At 46.8% G+C, this 16,780-nt stretch overlaps 1 protein-coding gene and 1 pseudogene across 1 annotated transcript in view; one reads left to right on the top strand and one right to left on the bottom strand.

Moving 5' to 3' along the window:
• Positions 1 to 11,304, top strand: part of LOC140385960 (cathepsin Z-like) — a 28,300-nt pseudogene extending 16,996 nt beyond the window's left edge.
• Positions 11,305 to 11,649: 345 nt separating this feature from the next.
• The window catches only part of LOC140385832 (inositol monophosphatase 2-like), a 65,759-nt gene continuing 60,628 nt past the window's right edge, over positions 11,650 to 16,780 (bottom strand). The window contains 2 exon segments of the mRNA XM_072468403.1: positions 11,650 to 13,405; positions 16,313 to 16,464. Coding sequence (XP_072324504.1) covers positions 13,275 to 13,405; positions 16,313 to 16,464 — 283 coding nt within the window. The 3' untranslated portion in view covers positions 11,650 to 13,274.

The following is a 16,780-nucleotide window of genomic DNA, read 5'->3' as shown; positions in this document are numbered from 1 at the left end:
CACTGCTGATTTATTTACCCCACACATACAAGCACCATTGTCCAACATGGATCCTGTTTTGTTATGTTTCCTTTGTAACATAAGCGGCTTCCTTGTGTGCATTTGTCAAGGAAGGTCGAGACGTGTAAATAACTTCAACTCATTTATTTACACTATGTACACTTTTATAACTTGAGTTTGACACTACTGCTAATCCTATTGTAGCTACCTAACTGACTAACCAGCTGCTGTCTTCCACGTGGTGGGTGTAATCTTGAATCAACCCTGTGCCTCTCCTCACTGACTGTCTCCACTGGCCAAAAAGGCTGATCATGTGTGTGGTGTCCTTTATGTATGGGTTGGTGTAATGCCCCCCTGTGGTCGTGTCACCTCCTTGTGTATCGTGAATGTCCATTGGTCGCCTCCCATCTAACTTATCTATTGGTTGAGTGTGTGTGTGTGATGTTTCTGGTGCTCCCTCTAGTGTCTGTCTAGCTTACATGTATTTACAGTGATGCACATCACCACATCCTCCCCTTTTTATATGTTCATATTTTCTGTACACTTTAAGAAAAACTGAACAAAGAACAGGTAGAGAAGGTAAGGTATATACAAGTCATGGGAACTGTGAGTAAACAATAAGTCCAAATCATTCATGTGAGTCCATAAACCATCAATCATCATGGTCAAATGTCTCTCTTGGTTATGAACGCCATCAACAGGAACCAAGAAGTTGTCGAATCACTGTGCTGTCCGCTTTGGAGTCTTTTTTTTTCTTTTTTTTAATGTTTGTGGTGGTGCTGTCGGATGGCATCTTGTAGCTAATAGGTCGTTGACATTGAAGAGGTACCATCAACAGTATCATTCGAGGTCATGGATGTGCCAGATGTTGAAGTCGGATGAGACTGTGCATACTGGTTCTGGCCACATGCTGTGCTGGAAGGGTGATCCTGCTGAGAACCGTTGAACCATGTCGATTTGGAGACAGAATTGCTGCTCGCATCAATGTCTGGTGATGGTGTCAAACTAGAACCTTGCATCTGATAGGAATATGCTATCTGGCCAGGCTGTGGTGCAGCAAATCCTGGGCTGTAACTAAGGCATCCAGTCTGTAGTGCAGATTGCGCTGGCGGTAGTCCTCCTTCGGTCTTGATTCCATTAGTGGGCAATCCGTAGTGCTGGCCTGTTTGAGAATATGCTGCACAGACTGCTGGCTGCTGCAGACTTGAATCCTGGGCTTGTCCAGCATGAGCTGTTATTGGCCGCACTGTCGGTGTGGAACAAATGTGTGGACATAGCTGTGGTGAGAATTGGTGTATTCCTCTTGGACTGTAGCTGCTGCTTGTTATTGCTGACCCAGTGTGATTGTCACGTGATCCATCTCTTGTCGTTGTGGCATCTGCTGTCGCCCTGAGCATGCCATCACTGAGGTTGCGACACTGCCTGTCTGGAGTAAAGTCCGGCTTACGTGAATCAGAGTCGGCGTTTGGTTGCTCCCCATCTGGAGTCTCGCCTGTTTTTTGTTGATGCTCCCCGTCCGGAGTCTTAGCAGGTTCACTGGAGTCAGCTGAGATTTCTTGAAGCTGCACGTCTGGAGTCGGAACATGCAGGAATGCATTGACTAGTGGAGAGGTTCGAGCAATTGAGGGTGGAAGTAGTGTGGTGTCACCGTAGTCACCAGTGGTCTCACCGTGATCGTCGAGTGCCTCTGTACGCACTAGCTGAGGTCTGTCACTTTGCACCTTTTGCAAGGGAAGTGGGATGCTGTCGTCACTCGTTTCACATACCATGGGTAGATCCTCAGTAGCTGCTTGCTGTTCACTAGGGTTGGGTAAATTGTCAGAGTTTTCATCTGGTGGTGCAAACAATGTGGGTGGACTGTCATTGTCTTGCCGTTGTCCTTCATTTGGGCTTTTCTTCTTTGGAATTTTAAATCTTCCCCCAGACATTACAGAACCTTGTTCATTTCCCTCAATTTCTCCCATATGTAGGGCATCAAATGTTAGATCCAATGTTTCTTTCGTCATTGTACTAGTTTCCAAAGAACAGTCCGTTTCAATTTTCTTCTCAGTTACTTCATATGCATCCTTTTCTAATGTACATGCCTTCATAGTCTCTGGCTCTGATTTTGCTGGGATTGACACAGTCACAGTCTCTCTTTTACTGTTCTCAATTGCCCACATACTACTCCCCAGACATAAATGCTTAATCTCTGGAGTTAATGTGGTACAATGGATAATCGGGTCGACCTTATCTGCATCTTCACCATCACTGGAAAGCACAATTGGTTCACTTGAAACTGCTGCGGGTTTTAAGTGCTTTATCTGGCTACTCGATGTCGGTGTCCTCAGGATTCTTGCTCCAATGTTCTGCTCATTTATCAGTGGAGTGTGCAGAGGTTCAATGCGATTAATATTCCCATCAGGGGTTGAAGAGTCATTACTGACTAACTGCTGGTCTCTGTAGTTGGGACTTTGCGGTTTTGTGTTGAAGGGAGACAGTTGTCCCTGCTGTAGATATGATTCAGGTTGTGTTATTTCCATTAAATGAGAATCAATGTCTTGTCCATTTTTTCGATCCGTACTAAAGCAATGACAATTTTCAGTCTGCTCCTTGCAAGTTAGACATACAAGCAATTTCTTTAGCAAATCCTCAGCATCCTTCTGTGACTGTGCAGCATTATTAATATCTCTTCGGCTAGAATGATCCTGACGGTCAGCGCATAATCCTTTTTTCTTTGGGCTTGGAAGAGGCGATTCCTTTGGCTTGTCTTAATTTGGGCTTGAACAGTCATCAGCGCTGTGCCCTTCATTGTAGCATGATAGACCATCATGGTCGTCCTGCTGTGCAGTGGAGCATGGTAGACTGTTATAGTCTTCTTGCTGTTTACGTGAGCATGGCAGACTTGCATCGTCTGCCGCTAGTTGGTCAGAGGAGGTTGCTAGACCCTCATGGTCTTGTTCCTGCAAGGACTGCGCATCAGAGTCATGCGTTTCTGCCATTGTGGAGTCTGTCCACGAGCTTGCTGTGGAGTCTTGTGACACTGGAGTCACGTCTTGTTCCTGCAAGGACTGCGGTGTGGAGTCTTGCATGTCTTCTTTCGTAGAGTCGGGAACCCTGAGCGGAGCATGGACCACGCTCTGTGTGGCAGCAGGCCGCTCTCTGTGGGCTTGTACCGCTTTCTGTCTCTTAATTTCAGGCTGCAGCATCATCCTGCACCGATGAGTTGGAACATCATAGCTGCTGGGTTGAAGATCCTCAAATCCGAAAAATGACTCCGCATCTGCGTCGGATTCAATGCAGGGGTCGCCAATGTGCAACACGAAAGGTTTGGCCGGGTCGTAGTCATCTAGGACCATGGAGCTGTCATTGGGCTCGCGAGGTCCAGAAAAAATGTAAAGATCGGTATCGAAGTATTCGAGGTCGGAATCATCGGTTTGTGCGTAGGTAACTGCTTGTTGCAGGGTTCTTCAGAGGTTAAATTCATTTCCTGGCTCAATTTGAGGCATTGTGCTGTCATTCCAGGTGAAGGAAGGTTGTTTTACAGCTTTAAAAGATTTTTTCTTTGATTTGGGACGTTTCCCCTTTAAATTGGATTTGGGACGTTTCCCCTTTAAATTGGTGCGGTCTGGGGCCTCTGATGTCATGACGCGCGTGACGTAGCACGTAGGAAGCGATTGCGCATGCGCAGATCGCTGTTCCTTTACCGATGGCCGTTTTCTTGATTGCGCATGCACGCCGTCTCGCGCATGCGCAAACGCACCTTCCGGTTCTGCGCACTTCTCGCGCAACTGCGCTAGTGTAGTCCCTTTAGCAAGATGGCCGCCGACCTCGACCCAACAAATCGCTCTCTGGTCCGGGATTTCGGCCTCGAGGTGAGTACTGGTGCTTCTCCTACCTTTCCTTGCCGATTGGAGTGTGTCTTCCTCACAGTATTTGTCGAATTTATCCAGGACTGTCTGGAAGTCAGACCTGTTTTGCCCCTTGGAGAACTTGAATTTTTTAAAGATTTCCTCTGCTTTTGTACCGGCGATGGTGAGGAGAAACTCTATTTTTTCATTATCGGCCAGGTCTTTAAGTTCGGCTGCCACCAGGTAGAATTCAAACGTTTGCCGGAATCGCTGCCAGTTTTCGCGGAGATCGCCGTGGCACCGGAGCGGCTGCGGAATCGGGAGCCTGTACATCTTGCCTGGGTATTGCTGGTTGTCACTGTACGCTGAGGTATGGCTATCTGGATTTAAGCAGTTCACTCCTGGTACTATGTTTTGTTATGTTTCCTTTGTAACATAAGCGGCTTCCTTGTGTGCATTTGTCAAGGAAGGTCGAGACGTGTAAATAACTTCAACTCATTTATTTACACTATGTACACTTTTATAACTTGAGTTCGACACTACTGCTAATCATATTGTAGCTACCTAACTGACTAACCAGCTGCTGTCTTCCACGTGGTGGGTGTAATCTTGAATCAACCCTGTGCCTCTCCTCACTGACTGTCTCCACTGGCCAAAAGGGCTGATCTTGTGTGTGGTGTCCTTTATGTATGGGTTGGTGTAATGCCCCCCCTGTGGTCGTGTCACCTCCTTGTGTATCGTGAATGTCCATTGGTCGCCTCCCATCTAACTTATCTATTGGTTGAGTGTGTGTGTGTGTGTGATGTTTCTGGTGCTCCCTCTAGTGTCTGTCTAGCTTACATGTATTTACAGTGATGCACATCACCACAGATCCAACTATAGGTTTTACCCTTCCAGGCACAGAAACATTAAATTAAACCCACTTAAAACGATACATTATTTCTAATGTTACAAATAGAAATATAAATTCCTTAACACTACCTTTATTTTCCTAACAGAGGGGCGTACCTTTCCTCAGCAGTGCAACATAAAACCTGCCCACTTGACTTTAGTTCAACTGGTACATCTGGCAGTCTCTTCAGTGAGAGCCAGTACAAGGCATTGCTAAAACATCATTAACAGGAAGTTGTTAATGAAAGGTGAATCTAAAGGAATGTCTTCCCATTGAACTTGTGAGGAATGGCAGCTCTCTTACATTATATAATCTTTATATTCCTTAACATCTTAATTTTCCGAGTGTCTTTCTCCCTTTAAAGGAATGGTTCATGATGGCACCCTGCAAAACCTCAGGATTCTCAAAACACTTTGGGCGGGATTCTCTCAGCCCGGGGCCGGCCGTTCCCAGCTGCTCTCAGCCGGTGGGACCTCGGCATGGAATGGTCCGGGGGCGGCCTGTGGGAGGGAGGGGGAGACCGACCCCGGGGGGGAGGGAGGGGGGGACCTCCTATGTGGCCTGGCCTGCGATCCGGGCCCACCGATCGGCGGGCCGGCCTCTCTGGTTGGGGCCTCCTTTCTTCCGCGCTGGCCCCTGTAGCTCTGCGCCATGAAGCGTTGGGGCCGGCGCGGAGAAGGGAGGCACTGCGCATGCGCCCGTTGGCGTCGGTATCACTGCACTTGCGCGGACCTCGCGGCTCTCAGTTTACGCCAGGATCAGCAGCTGGAGCGGCGTGGATCGCTCCAGTGCCGTCCTGGCCCCCTGTAGGGGCCAGAAATGCTGATCCTGAGGCCGTGTTGACGCCGTCGAGAAACGCGACGGCGTTTCTGACGGCGTCAACACTTAGCCTCAGGATCACAGAATCCCGCCCTTTAGAACATAGAACATAGAAAATACAGCACAGAACAGGCCCTTCGGCCCACGATGTTGTGCCGAACCTTTGTCCTAGATTAATCATAGATTATCATTGAATTTATAGTGCAGAAGGAGGCCATTCGGCCCTTTGAGTCTGCACCGGCTCCTGGAAAGAGCACCCTACCCAAACTCAACACCTCCACCCAAGACCAAGGGCAATTTTGGACATTAAGGGCAATTTATCATTGGCCAATTCACCTAACCTGCACATCTTTGGACTGTGGGAGGAAACCGGAGCACCCGGAGGAAACCCACGCAGACACGGGGAGGACGTGCAGACTCCGCACAGACAGTGACCCAAGCCGGAATCGAACCTGGGACCCTGGAGCTGTGAAGCAATTGTGCTATCCACAATGCTACCGTGCTGCCCTTAAGAACAAATAAATCTACACTATATCATTTTACTGTAATCCATGTACCTATCCAATAGCTGCTTGAAGGTCCCTAATGTTTCCGATTCAACTACTTCCACAGGCAGTGCATTCCATGCCCCCACTACTCTCTGGGTAAAGAACCTACCTCTGATATCCCTCCTATATCTTCCCTTTATAGCCAAAGGAGTATTTTTGACGCGTAGTCACTGTTGAAATATTGGAAATCTCCGTCCCGCTGCATTAGTTTTCTAGTGCGGTGCGCCCCGCAGGAGCGGGATTCTCTGTCCTGCCAGCTGGCCAATGGGGTTTCCCATTGTGGGCAGCCCCACGCCATCGGGAAATCCCCAGGCGTGGGTGCGCTGCCGACGCAATGGCGAATCCCGACAGTGGGGAATCCAGCCCCCAAGTCGCAACATCCAATTTGCATACAGGAAACTCCCCCCCGCCCCCCCCCACCAAACAGCAATATGATAATAATCGGTAGTCTGTTCTAATGATGCTGATTGAGGGATACATATTGGCCAGGACTAGTCCTTCTGCAGCAACGGTATTTTGGGCCAGATATTCTCATGAAGAAATGCTTTTCTGGATTCATATTTAGTTACTTCTCGTTTGGACGTCATGTCCTCTTGTTCTGAGTCACCTGTTAATGAGAAGAATTCCCTGTCGACCGTATACATTCAATTTGAGATCAGCGACAGCCTCTATCTGTTATATTCCTCTTCTGCTGGGACAGAATGAGTGGCAGAAGTAAATTCTGAATGTAAATTCAGCAGATTATTTTCATTGGTAAATCTAATTTCTTCCACAGGAACAGAAGTGGGTCATTCAGCCCCTCCAGCTTGTTCAAACACTTAGTGAGATTGTGGCTCTTTTATCTTTACTCCATCTACCCGCCTTGGCTCCATATCCCATAATACCCTTGCATACAAAAATCTAGTGCTCTCAGAATTAGAATGGTTAATTAAAATGGACGGGTTCTGTGAAGATGAAGCCTTCTTAAGCAAAGAGACTCCATTGTAATTTATTTTTAAGCAACTTTCATTGCTATCTGGTTGCCTAAAACGGCCTTTGAGAGCTCAAACTGTAAATTTATTGATGGTTGATGCCACAAAGCATTGGAAAATTAATATTTACTTTCTACAAAACATTGGAATAATTTGAAAAGAATGATTTACCTGTTTACTGGGCAGCACGGTAGCATAGTGGTTAGCACAGTTGCTTCACAGCCCCAGGGTCCCATGTTCGATTCCAGCTTGGGTCACTGTCTGTGCGGAGTCTGCACGTTCTCCCCGTGTGTGCGTGGTTTCCTCCCACAGTCCAAAGATGTGCGGGTTAGGTGGATTCACCATGCTAAATTGCCCTTAGTGTCCTAAAAGGTTAAGTGGGGGTTACTCAGTTATGGGGATAAGGTAGAGACGTGGGCTTCAGTTGGGTGCTCTTTGTAAGGGTCGGTGCAGACCCGATGTGCCGAATGGCCTCCTTCTGCACTGTAAATTCTATGATTCTATGATTTATTGTTTCTGTATATAATCCCCACAGAGAGAGTCCTGGTGACTACGGATTGTCACCAGTGCCTACAAAGAGGGGAAGGGGAATCATTATAACCTTGCCTTTGAAGGACTGTGGGGCTATGGAGATCCTGTATTAGAATGGGGAGCTGCCTTTGCTACCACAAGGTATTTTACCTTGGTACAAACTTGGAGTGGCTGCTAATGTAACCATTGTATAAATCTGCAAAATAAAACAAATGATTTATAACTTGAACTGGGTGACTGAAAATCTGCAATTTTGTTTTAACCTTTCAAAGAGGTTTGTTGCAATTCAATCCCGTTATTTTTCCCCTGTACCTCCTCTTCCTATAGCTATAGATCCACAGTCACATGTAACCATCCAAGTTGCTGTTTGATATGTATATGTTGAGATGGTCTGGACGAAGAGGCCCGATCCTGTTCACATCCAATGCCTAGTCACACATGCACTTCCCAGTAGTAGTCACTGGATAGTGAAAGAACAAAGAAAAGTACAGCACAGCAACAGGCCCTCCGGCCCTCCAAGCCTGTGCTGATCATGATGCCCTAACTAAAACAAAACCTTCTGCTCTTGCTCGGTCCGTATCCCTCTATTTCCTCCCTATTCATGTACCCACCCAGATGCCTCTTAAATGTTGCCAATGTGCCTGCTTCCATCACATCCTCCGGCAGCGCGTACAGCACTCACCACTCTCTGTGTGAAACACTTACCCTGCATATCTCCCTTAAACTTTCCCCCTCTCACCTTGAACTCTTGTAATTGACACTTCCACTCTTGGAAAAAGCCTTTGACTATCCACCTGGTCTGTGCTCTTATAATTTTGTAGACCTCTATCAGGTCTCCCCTCGGCCTCCATTTTTCCAGTGAAAACAATCCTAGTTCATTCAACCTCTCCTCAGAGCCAACATTCTCGAGACCAGGCAACATCCTGGTGAACCTTCTTTGCACTCTCTCCAAAGCTTCCACGTCCTTCTGATAATGTGGTGACCAGAACTGCGCGCAATACTCCAAATGCGGCCTAACCGAGGTTTTATAAAGCTGCAACATGATTTCCCAACTCCTGTACTCAATCATAGAATTTACATCATTCAGCCCATCGAGTCTGCACCGTGCCTTGGAAAGAGCACCCTACTTAAGCCCACACCTCCACCCTATCCCAGTAACCCCACCAAACCTTTTTGGACACTTTTTGGCAATTTAGCATGGCCAATCCACCTAACTTGCACATCTTTGGACTGTGGGAGGAAACCGGAGCACCCGGAGTAAACCCACGCACACACGGGGAGGATGTGCAGACTCCGCACAGACAGTGACCCAAGCCGGAATCGAACCTGGGGACCTGGAACTGTGAAGAAGCAGTGCTCACAGCTGTGATACTGCTGCCTGGCTGATGAAGGCAAGCATGCCCTATGCCTTCTTAATCACCTTGGCCCCCTCTGTTGCCACTTTTAGAGAACTGTGGACCTGCACGCCCAGACCCCTCTGGATGTTAATGTTCCTAAGGGTGCTGCCATTTACAGTATAATTCATACCTAGATTTGATCCTTCAAAATGCATCACCTTGCATTTGTCCGGATTAAACTCCATCTGCCTTTCCTGTCCCAAGGGGAGGGATATTCCTTTATTCTTCACTGTTAAATAACTTTGCAACACCAGCCTGGCACTTTGCAATATATAGAATGATAGAATAATACCCGAGGTGGCTATTTAGCCCATTGTGTCTACACTAGACCTTTGAAAGAGCTAATTAATTAACCCCACTGCCCTGCTCTTCACCCAAAGCCCTTCCAATAATTATGGAATTCCCTTTTGAAAGTTATTGTTGAATCTCCTTCCAAGCTGTGAATTCTTGATCACAACAACTCATTGTAGTCTCCCCAAATTGCTTCAGGGTCTTTTACTAATCGCAAATCTGCAATCTTGTTATTGATCATTCTGCCATTGGAAACAGTTTCTCTTTATTTCAATACCCTTCATGATTTTGAATACCTCAATTAAATTGGATCCAAGGAGACCAAAGCATAACCAAAGACAACAAAAGTGCGCACACCTGGACGTCCTGCACGGACACAGGCGCTACCAGGGTAAACAGACTAGAAACAAATTGCACTTCCGGATGTAGTGCCAACCATTTTGCAAGTTAATTTACCAGAACAATGTGGAATTTAATCACTTGATGCTCCGTCAGTAGTCCAAGCATTAGAGGCTTGGATATGTTAGCCAGAATTTTCTGGCCCCTCTCCCTAGAAATCTTCTGATCCCGGCAAAGTAATCAGACGTTTGAATGGCTCGCTGGAAAATTCCGACCTTTAAGTTGGAAAGTCTTTCACAAGAAAGGCTATTTTGACGTGCCCTGAGGGAAGATGTGGTTCGACTGTCCGGTGGCCTCTCCTTCCCTAGGACCTGGGACCGGATGGATGGCGTTTGGTAGCTCATGTCCTTGCTCTTTACTCTTCTCTTAATTTTTTGTCGGTGACCCTGGGTGCGATTCAGTACACAAAATTTAAAGTCTGCTTTTGGGCACGTTTGGCGGCTGCAGTGCCGAAAACCACCTCATTATTCAACAGCACTTCACCTCCCTGCTGAGACCACACTCCGAGACTTTTCCTGCTGGCATGCTGATCTCGCCAGCAGGAATGGCTGCTTTCAGATCGGGGCGCAATTTTGAACAGCAGTTCTGATCTTTCTCCCCCTGCTTCAAGCTCACTTTATTGACCCCCTTCGTCACCCCCCACCCCCCCAGCATTGGCAAAACCTCTAGGAACTCCCCTCTCCTTCAATGGGCCTGAACCCTGGTAGTGCCAACCTGGCACCAGGCAGTGCACTTGGCTTCCTGGCACTGCTATTTGGACACCCTGGCACACTGCCAGGGTGTCAGACTGACAGTGCCAAGGTGCCAGCGTACCACACTGCCCGTCCCTGACCACCTGGGGGTCTCTAATGGCCTGCAAGATGCCATGAGATGCTGTTACACCTGGTCCACGTTGGTGTAGAGCAGTACTAAATGGCACCCTAGTGAGGTCTCACACGCGTGGTCGTTAACTCATCTGGCGTCCGAGTATTTAAATAAGCCGAATGGCTCATTTAAATATGCTGATCTGAATTTCACCAAGTGAGGGCGAGGTCCAGATCGCATCGGACGGAGCGAGTCAGGTGACTCACAATCGGCCTGGCGCCCAGCACAAAACCCAATTTGGGGCTCTCCAGGGAAGCACCTGGATCTGCGCCAGGCACATCACGATTGCTGAATCGCTCCCCCTGGGTTTGGGATTTCCTTGAACCGGTGGTGCCCGATTCTCTCCTTGTACTCTTGGAGTTCTGTGTTGGTTGTCTGCTCTGACCTGGGCCTGGAGGGGAGTTTGATTACGTTGTGGGCGTCAGTATAATTCTCCTTTAACTCTGGGGTTTTCAGGGTATGTTTTTCCTGTTATTCTCTTTTGAAGCTCTGGGTAGGATGTAACTGTGTCCTGCTGTGATACAGACGGATCGGTATCTGGGGAAGGAATACGTTGGGAATATTGTCCCCGATTCATCCGATTTTATTTGTCCCTGCTTTTGCAATGACCTCTGTTATGTGCTGTACTTGTTTTGCATTGATATTTATGGCTTTTTCCCCCCTCTTTTTCTTTTATTTTGAAGCAACACTTGTAAAAACTTGAAAAACTACATTAAAAAAAATCACACGGATGGGTTATATCTGTGCCTGCTCCCTGAATGAACAATGTACCTCGTGCCATTCTCCCCACCTTCTCCCTGTAACCCTGCACATTCGCCCTTGTCAACTAACAATCCAAGTCCCTCTTAAAACTCTGGGCGGGATGCTCCGTTTTGCCGGCTGGTCAATGGGATTTCCCATTGTGGGGCAGCCCCACGCCATCGGGAAACCCCCGGGCACCGGCAAAACGGAGCATCCCGCCGGCGGAGAATCCCGCCCCCTACATTGAACCTACTCGTCATTTTGATTGAATTGGTTAAGATCCGTGCCCCCCGGAACCGGTGTGTGTCAAAGAGCAGGAATGTGTGTTCAAATATGTTTCAGATTTGAAATGACATGAGATGAGACAACAATATAAAACTATTTATTAATGAACTTAAATTTTATTTCTATGCCAACGATGCATTCTCAGTAAAATTAATAAAACCCTGAAATACAAGTTGGTTTAAAAAATAGGACATTTTTTAAAAGCAGTCGGAGTATGTCTCTGTTTACAGACTGTTAGACTTTCAGTGATGCACTCAACAGTAATTAAAATGAAAACTAGTTACAAAAACATTTGAGTTTGGATTCAAACATTTTGGAGGGTCAAATTGATCTTTGACAGTAATGTATGCTGATCAATACGGAGCCTGTTTAGGCCGCACTCAGTGTGATAGGGGAGATGGGGAGATGGTGGTGTGGTGGTTATGTCATTGGACTAGTAATTCAGAGGCTCATTCTCTGGGGATGTAGGTTTGAATCCCACCATGGAATTAAAATTCTATTCATTAATTTGGAATGTAAAACCAGTCTCAGTAATGCTGACCATGATAACTATCATTGATTGATTGACGTGAAAACCTTGGTTTGATAATGCCCTTTAGGAAATCTCCCATCCTTACTTGGTCTGGCCGACATGATTCTAGATCCTCAAGAATATGGGTGATTCTTAACTGCCCTCTGAAATGGCAAGCTGCTCACTTCAAGGACAATCAGAGGTGGGGAATAAATGCTGATCTTGCCAATCACACACAAATCTCATGAAAGAATAAGACAAAAGCATCGTTGATAATGGACAGCGGGCTCATTATCACTCACATTTTGCTCTCCCATCAAAGACCCATTTAATCAGAGAGTAGTTTAAGTAAGAGAACACACATGTTAAACCTGACTTTTATTTTCTCCGTTAGTAATGAATTATTGTTGAATTGGTTGAAATATTGGATAAAGGATGAGAGATTAATCTTTTACTGATATTTTGCAGAATCACAGTTTTAGTTCCAGGTTTTTGCACACTCCCATCACACTTCAGTAAGTCACTGTGTCAGCTCCAACCCAACAGACTACGTGGGGGGGGTTGGGCCAATGGACGGGATTCTCAGACCCTCCCCAGCCACGTGTTTCTTGGCAGCAGGAGGTGGCGCACTGGTCATTGGTAGCGGGAATCTCTGCTCCTGCCGCTATCAACGGAAATTCCCATTGAAGCCACTCCACGCTACCGGGAATGCCGTGGGTGGGGGTGCCGGAGAATCCCACCGCTGGTGAGCGGCTGGAAAATTCCTGCCAATATGTTTATGGAGGAACTGATAGGAGTAGGTGCAATCTTGACTTTACAGCTCGTCTGGTTTAATTGTCCATTGTAGTCAGTGTAAAGGCAGCAGTGCACCGAATTCCATGTACCCTGCTCGCTCACCAGCCAGTTGGGTTACAATGATCATTTATCCCCATCAATCTGTCCAAACATTAAATGGTAACAGTAGAAAATTAGACCAACACAACTCAATAGAAGATGCACATTGTTGGTTCCTGCATGGAGAATGGGACATTATTCGGCCAGTTCACTGTTACATTTTTTTTGCCATCAGTCACAGTGCAAGGAGCAGTGTGGAGATCATGGCAGCTTGTCACTGTAAGTTAGGTTTAAGATTCAACAGTGCAGTTCTGCTACGGTTCCACCAGTGAACACTCCGAATTTGTCTTTATTTAAACAGTCAGTTACTTGTGCCTTCAGTGCTGTCATCCCGTTCGTACACCACTGGCTGCAGTTCCTTGCAAATCTTATGAGCCATCTCAGAAGTGCCAGCAGCCACCACCCTCCGAGACATGAGGTCTAACGATTCTCCTAGAAACAAGATAACTACAACTGATGTCGGCTCAGTAAAAGCAGGATCAACTTTTCATAAATCCATATAACAATTGGGCATTGTAAGATTCAATGAGGTGTAACTGGTACAAATATCAACCTGTTTGCTATTAACGCTCAATTTTGCTCAATGACTTCCACAAAGCAGCAAAACCAAGAAGAGACAAACTGGGGTGGAGATCTGGGTCAAGAATCTGACCATACGTTGGCTATATATCTATGATGGTATTCCTCACTCTCTCTCCATTCCATTTATTGCCACAAGTCATCGAAGAGCAAGCAGCCTGCCAAGCAGTGGCACAGTTTACTTCTTCATCTGGTCTGAAAGGAAAAGCCAGCACCCGATGTACTCACCAGCACTCGGTTCAAATGCTGCTGCAGTCTCTCGGCCTTGCATCACCTCAATGCAAATGTAGACACGTGCTGAATACTGCAGGAGGGGCAGTGACAGCAACTGCCCTCTGATTGAGGCACCGCCCAGTAAAACTCATTCAATGGCGTTCAAAGGGAAATCTCTCCAATGGCTGGAGTCCTACCCAACGCAAAGGAAGATGGTTTCCACTAACAACCAATAGCTTATCTTTAAATATCGTCAAGGTATTGTAAAAGACAGATTTTCAGTTTGCCCTTTATGAAGATCAAACATGGTTCCCATAGAGCCACTTCCAATTTAGAGAGGCCGTTTGCACCTCAGTAGGTCTAAAGTTGAAGGATTTCCCAACATGCACAGGTGTACTGCTGTAGTTTACCCAGCTACAACCTAACAACTGGAACATTAGTAAGCTCCATGCTGCTTGTCCAGCTAGAATCATAGAAGCCATTCGACCCACCTAACCTGCATCCCCACCTAGGCCCATTCCCGTAACCCCACCTAACCTGCACATCCCTGGACACTAAGGGGCAATTTAGGGTTTAGCCAATCCTCCGAACCATCACATCTTTGGTCTGTGGGAGGAAACCCACGCAGACACGGGGAGAATGTGCCAACTCCACATCAATACTTACCCAAGGTTGGAAATAAACCCGAGTCCCTGGTGCTGTGAGGCAGCAGTGCTAACCAGTGCCACCGTGCCACGCCTCATGTTACATATTAGGACATGGGTTTACCGCAATGGTGGGCAACCTGCAGCCTTGGTGCCACATGCAGCCCATCTGGGTTCTGATTGTGACTCACAAGACATTTTGTTGACCATTGCCGCATTCTGCTGATTTCTGTCCATGCTTTTACCTCATACCAATGTGACTGAAGTCATTTGCACATAAAGCAAGGGCAAGTTCAGTGAGGAGCATTCTGATTGCTCACAACATTCATTCTGAGGGCCATACACACCCTCTGCATTCAAAGTGTAAATATTTATTTTGCTTTTATCATTTGAAGTTAATGATAGTTAATAGATAAATGATTAAGTATTTTCTATAACTCATTATGAAATATTCGACACGTATTAAATATATTTAATCTTGTTCATGGGGTCATGGGAGGCACAGTGGTAAGCACTGCTGCCTCACAGCATCATTGACTCGGGTGTGATTCCGGCCTTGGGTGACTGTATGTGTGGAGTTTGCTCTTTCTCCTCGTGTCTGCGTGGATTTCCTCCGGGTGCTCCGATTTCCTCCCACAGTTCAAAGGTGTGCAGGTTAGGTGGATTGGCCATGATCAATTGCCTCTTAAGGTAGGGTTTCAGGAATACCATGGGGGATTGGGCCTATGTAGTGTGTTTGTTCAAAGGGCCGAATTGCCTCCTTTGCACTGTAGGGATTCTATGGTTAGTGAACAAACCTGATTTCAATCTCATGGTCCACTAAGATGAAGCACTCACTAGCCTAGGGTGCCTATCACTGGTTTACTGAGTTTTCCCAAATGAAATGAATCCTAGTGTCCTTATTAACAAGCTTTCTCCTTTATGTTCTATTAGGGTCACTGCTCTCAAGTCATGATTGCTCCACCTAAAGCATCCAATCACTGGAACAGTTCTGCTTTCTATCCATTAGAAGTTATCAGATGGGAGGCATATTTGGGGCTTCACTGCATTGTACCTTGAATGGAGGGAATATGGGTTGGATGGCGGCTTGCTGGCTGGATATTAACTCGGAAGCGGGGTAGGAGTTTTGAGGTCGGGAAAACTGGGTTTCCCTCCAGTCCTGCTGCGTTTAACGGGAGGATGGGATTAGCAATTTGTTGCCTCCATTTCCCTGCTGCAGCCAGTCAGATTGAGAGGATGGCTGGCGGTCAGCACGGGGCTGCAGTTGGGGGCTGGAGGCGTGGGAGGGAGAAAGGGAGAGAACAGAGGCCTGGTGTGGAGATGAGAAACATCGGGTGACGATCAGAAGGGGGAAGGAAAGGATGAGGGATGAAGCGGGTAAAACTAAATTCAGCAGGAAAGTGGAAACGCATTTACCGCCTGGATCCATCAGCACTCTTTGATAGTCTTGTGGTTAAATAGAAGGTGCGTAGCCTCATTATAATATTTAAATTACCAACCCACTTCCTGGGCAAGCTGGGTTGCCAGTCACACTGGTCCTGCCACCTAGCCACCCAACCCAAGCCCATCTGTTTTTCTGGCAAACCTCCCCACACTGTATCTAATCTCAACTGTGGACTGAGGGGGGGCATCTAGCAGAGGGAATATCATCACCAGACTTTGGTTCATTATGCAGAGCCTCTGGGTTGGCTCTGACGCAGGAGGATGTTCTACTTTCAGCTCTGTGTGGACCAGGCTTGTTAGGTCGGTTAGAAGACAGTTGAACAATACTCTCGGGGGATTAAAACATACTTTGGGATTAGGGTTGGACTGTTCCATGGTGCAAACCCTACAGGAAACAAATGTCTATCGGGTTCTTGCGTGTGGCGTTATCAGCCAGAATTTACGAGCCAGCTGCACCTACCTGTTGTATCCATCATGATTCCTCCGGCCTCCCTCACGATCACAGCGGCGGCAGCCATATCCCAGCAATGGAGGCCAAACTGGTAAAAGGCGTCTACATCACCAGCTGCAACATGGCACAAGTCAAGAGCCGCGCTTCCTATTATCCTGATCCTGGGAATCGTAGAAACAGCAAGAAAAAAAATCAGTACAATTATGATCAAAAATCTGCACTAATTGCATTCACTGTCTTCCAGACTTCAAGGAATATTATTCTTACTTTAAGGCTATTGGAAAATAGGAAGTCCCTGTTTTTAAAACAAATCGGGGATTTGAAGTATTCTTATGTACAGACTTGTTCAGCTGACTACCCATAGTTTCAAACCATGGATGGTAAGGCGGGATCTTAAAAAGAGGATTATACATAAAGGTTCAAAGTTGGGCTGAGATTGTTTCTGATAAATAACTCACTGCCCCTCATTAAAGCGAC

This window comes from Scyliorhinus torazame, chromosome 11, assembly GCF_047496885.1.
Source record: "Scyliorhinus torazame isolate Kashiwa2021f chromosome 11, sScyTor2.1, whole genome shotgun sequence".
NCBI lineage: Eukaryota > Metazoa > Chordata > Chondrichthyes > Carcharhiniformes > Scyliorhinidae > Scyliorhinus > Scyliorhinus torazame.
This window is presented reverse-complemented; position numbering and strand designations above follow the sequence as displayed.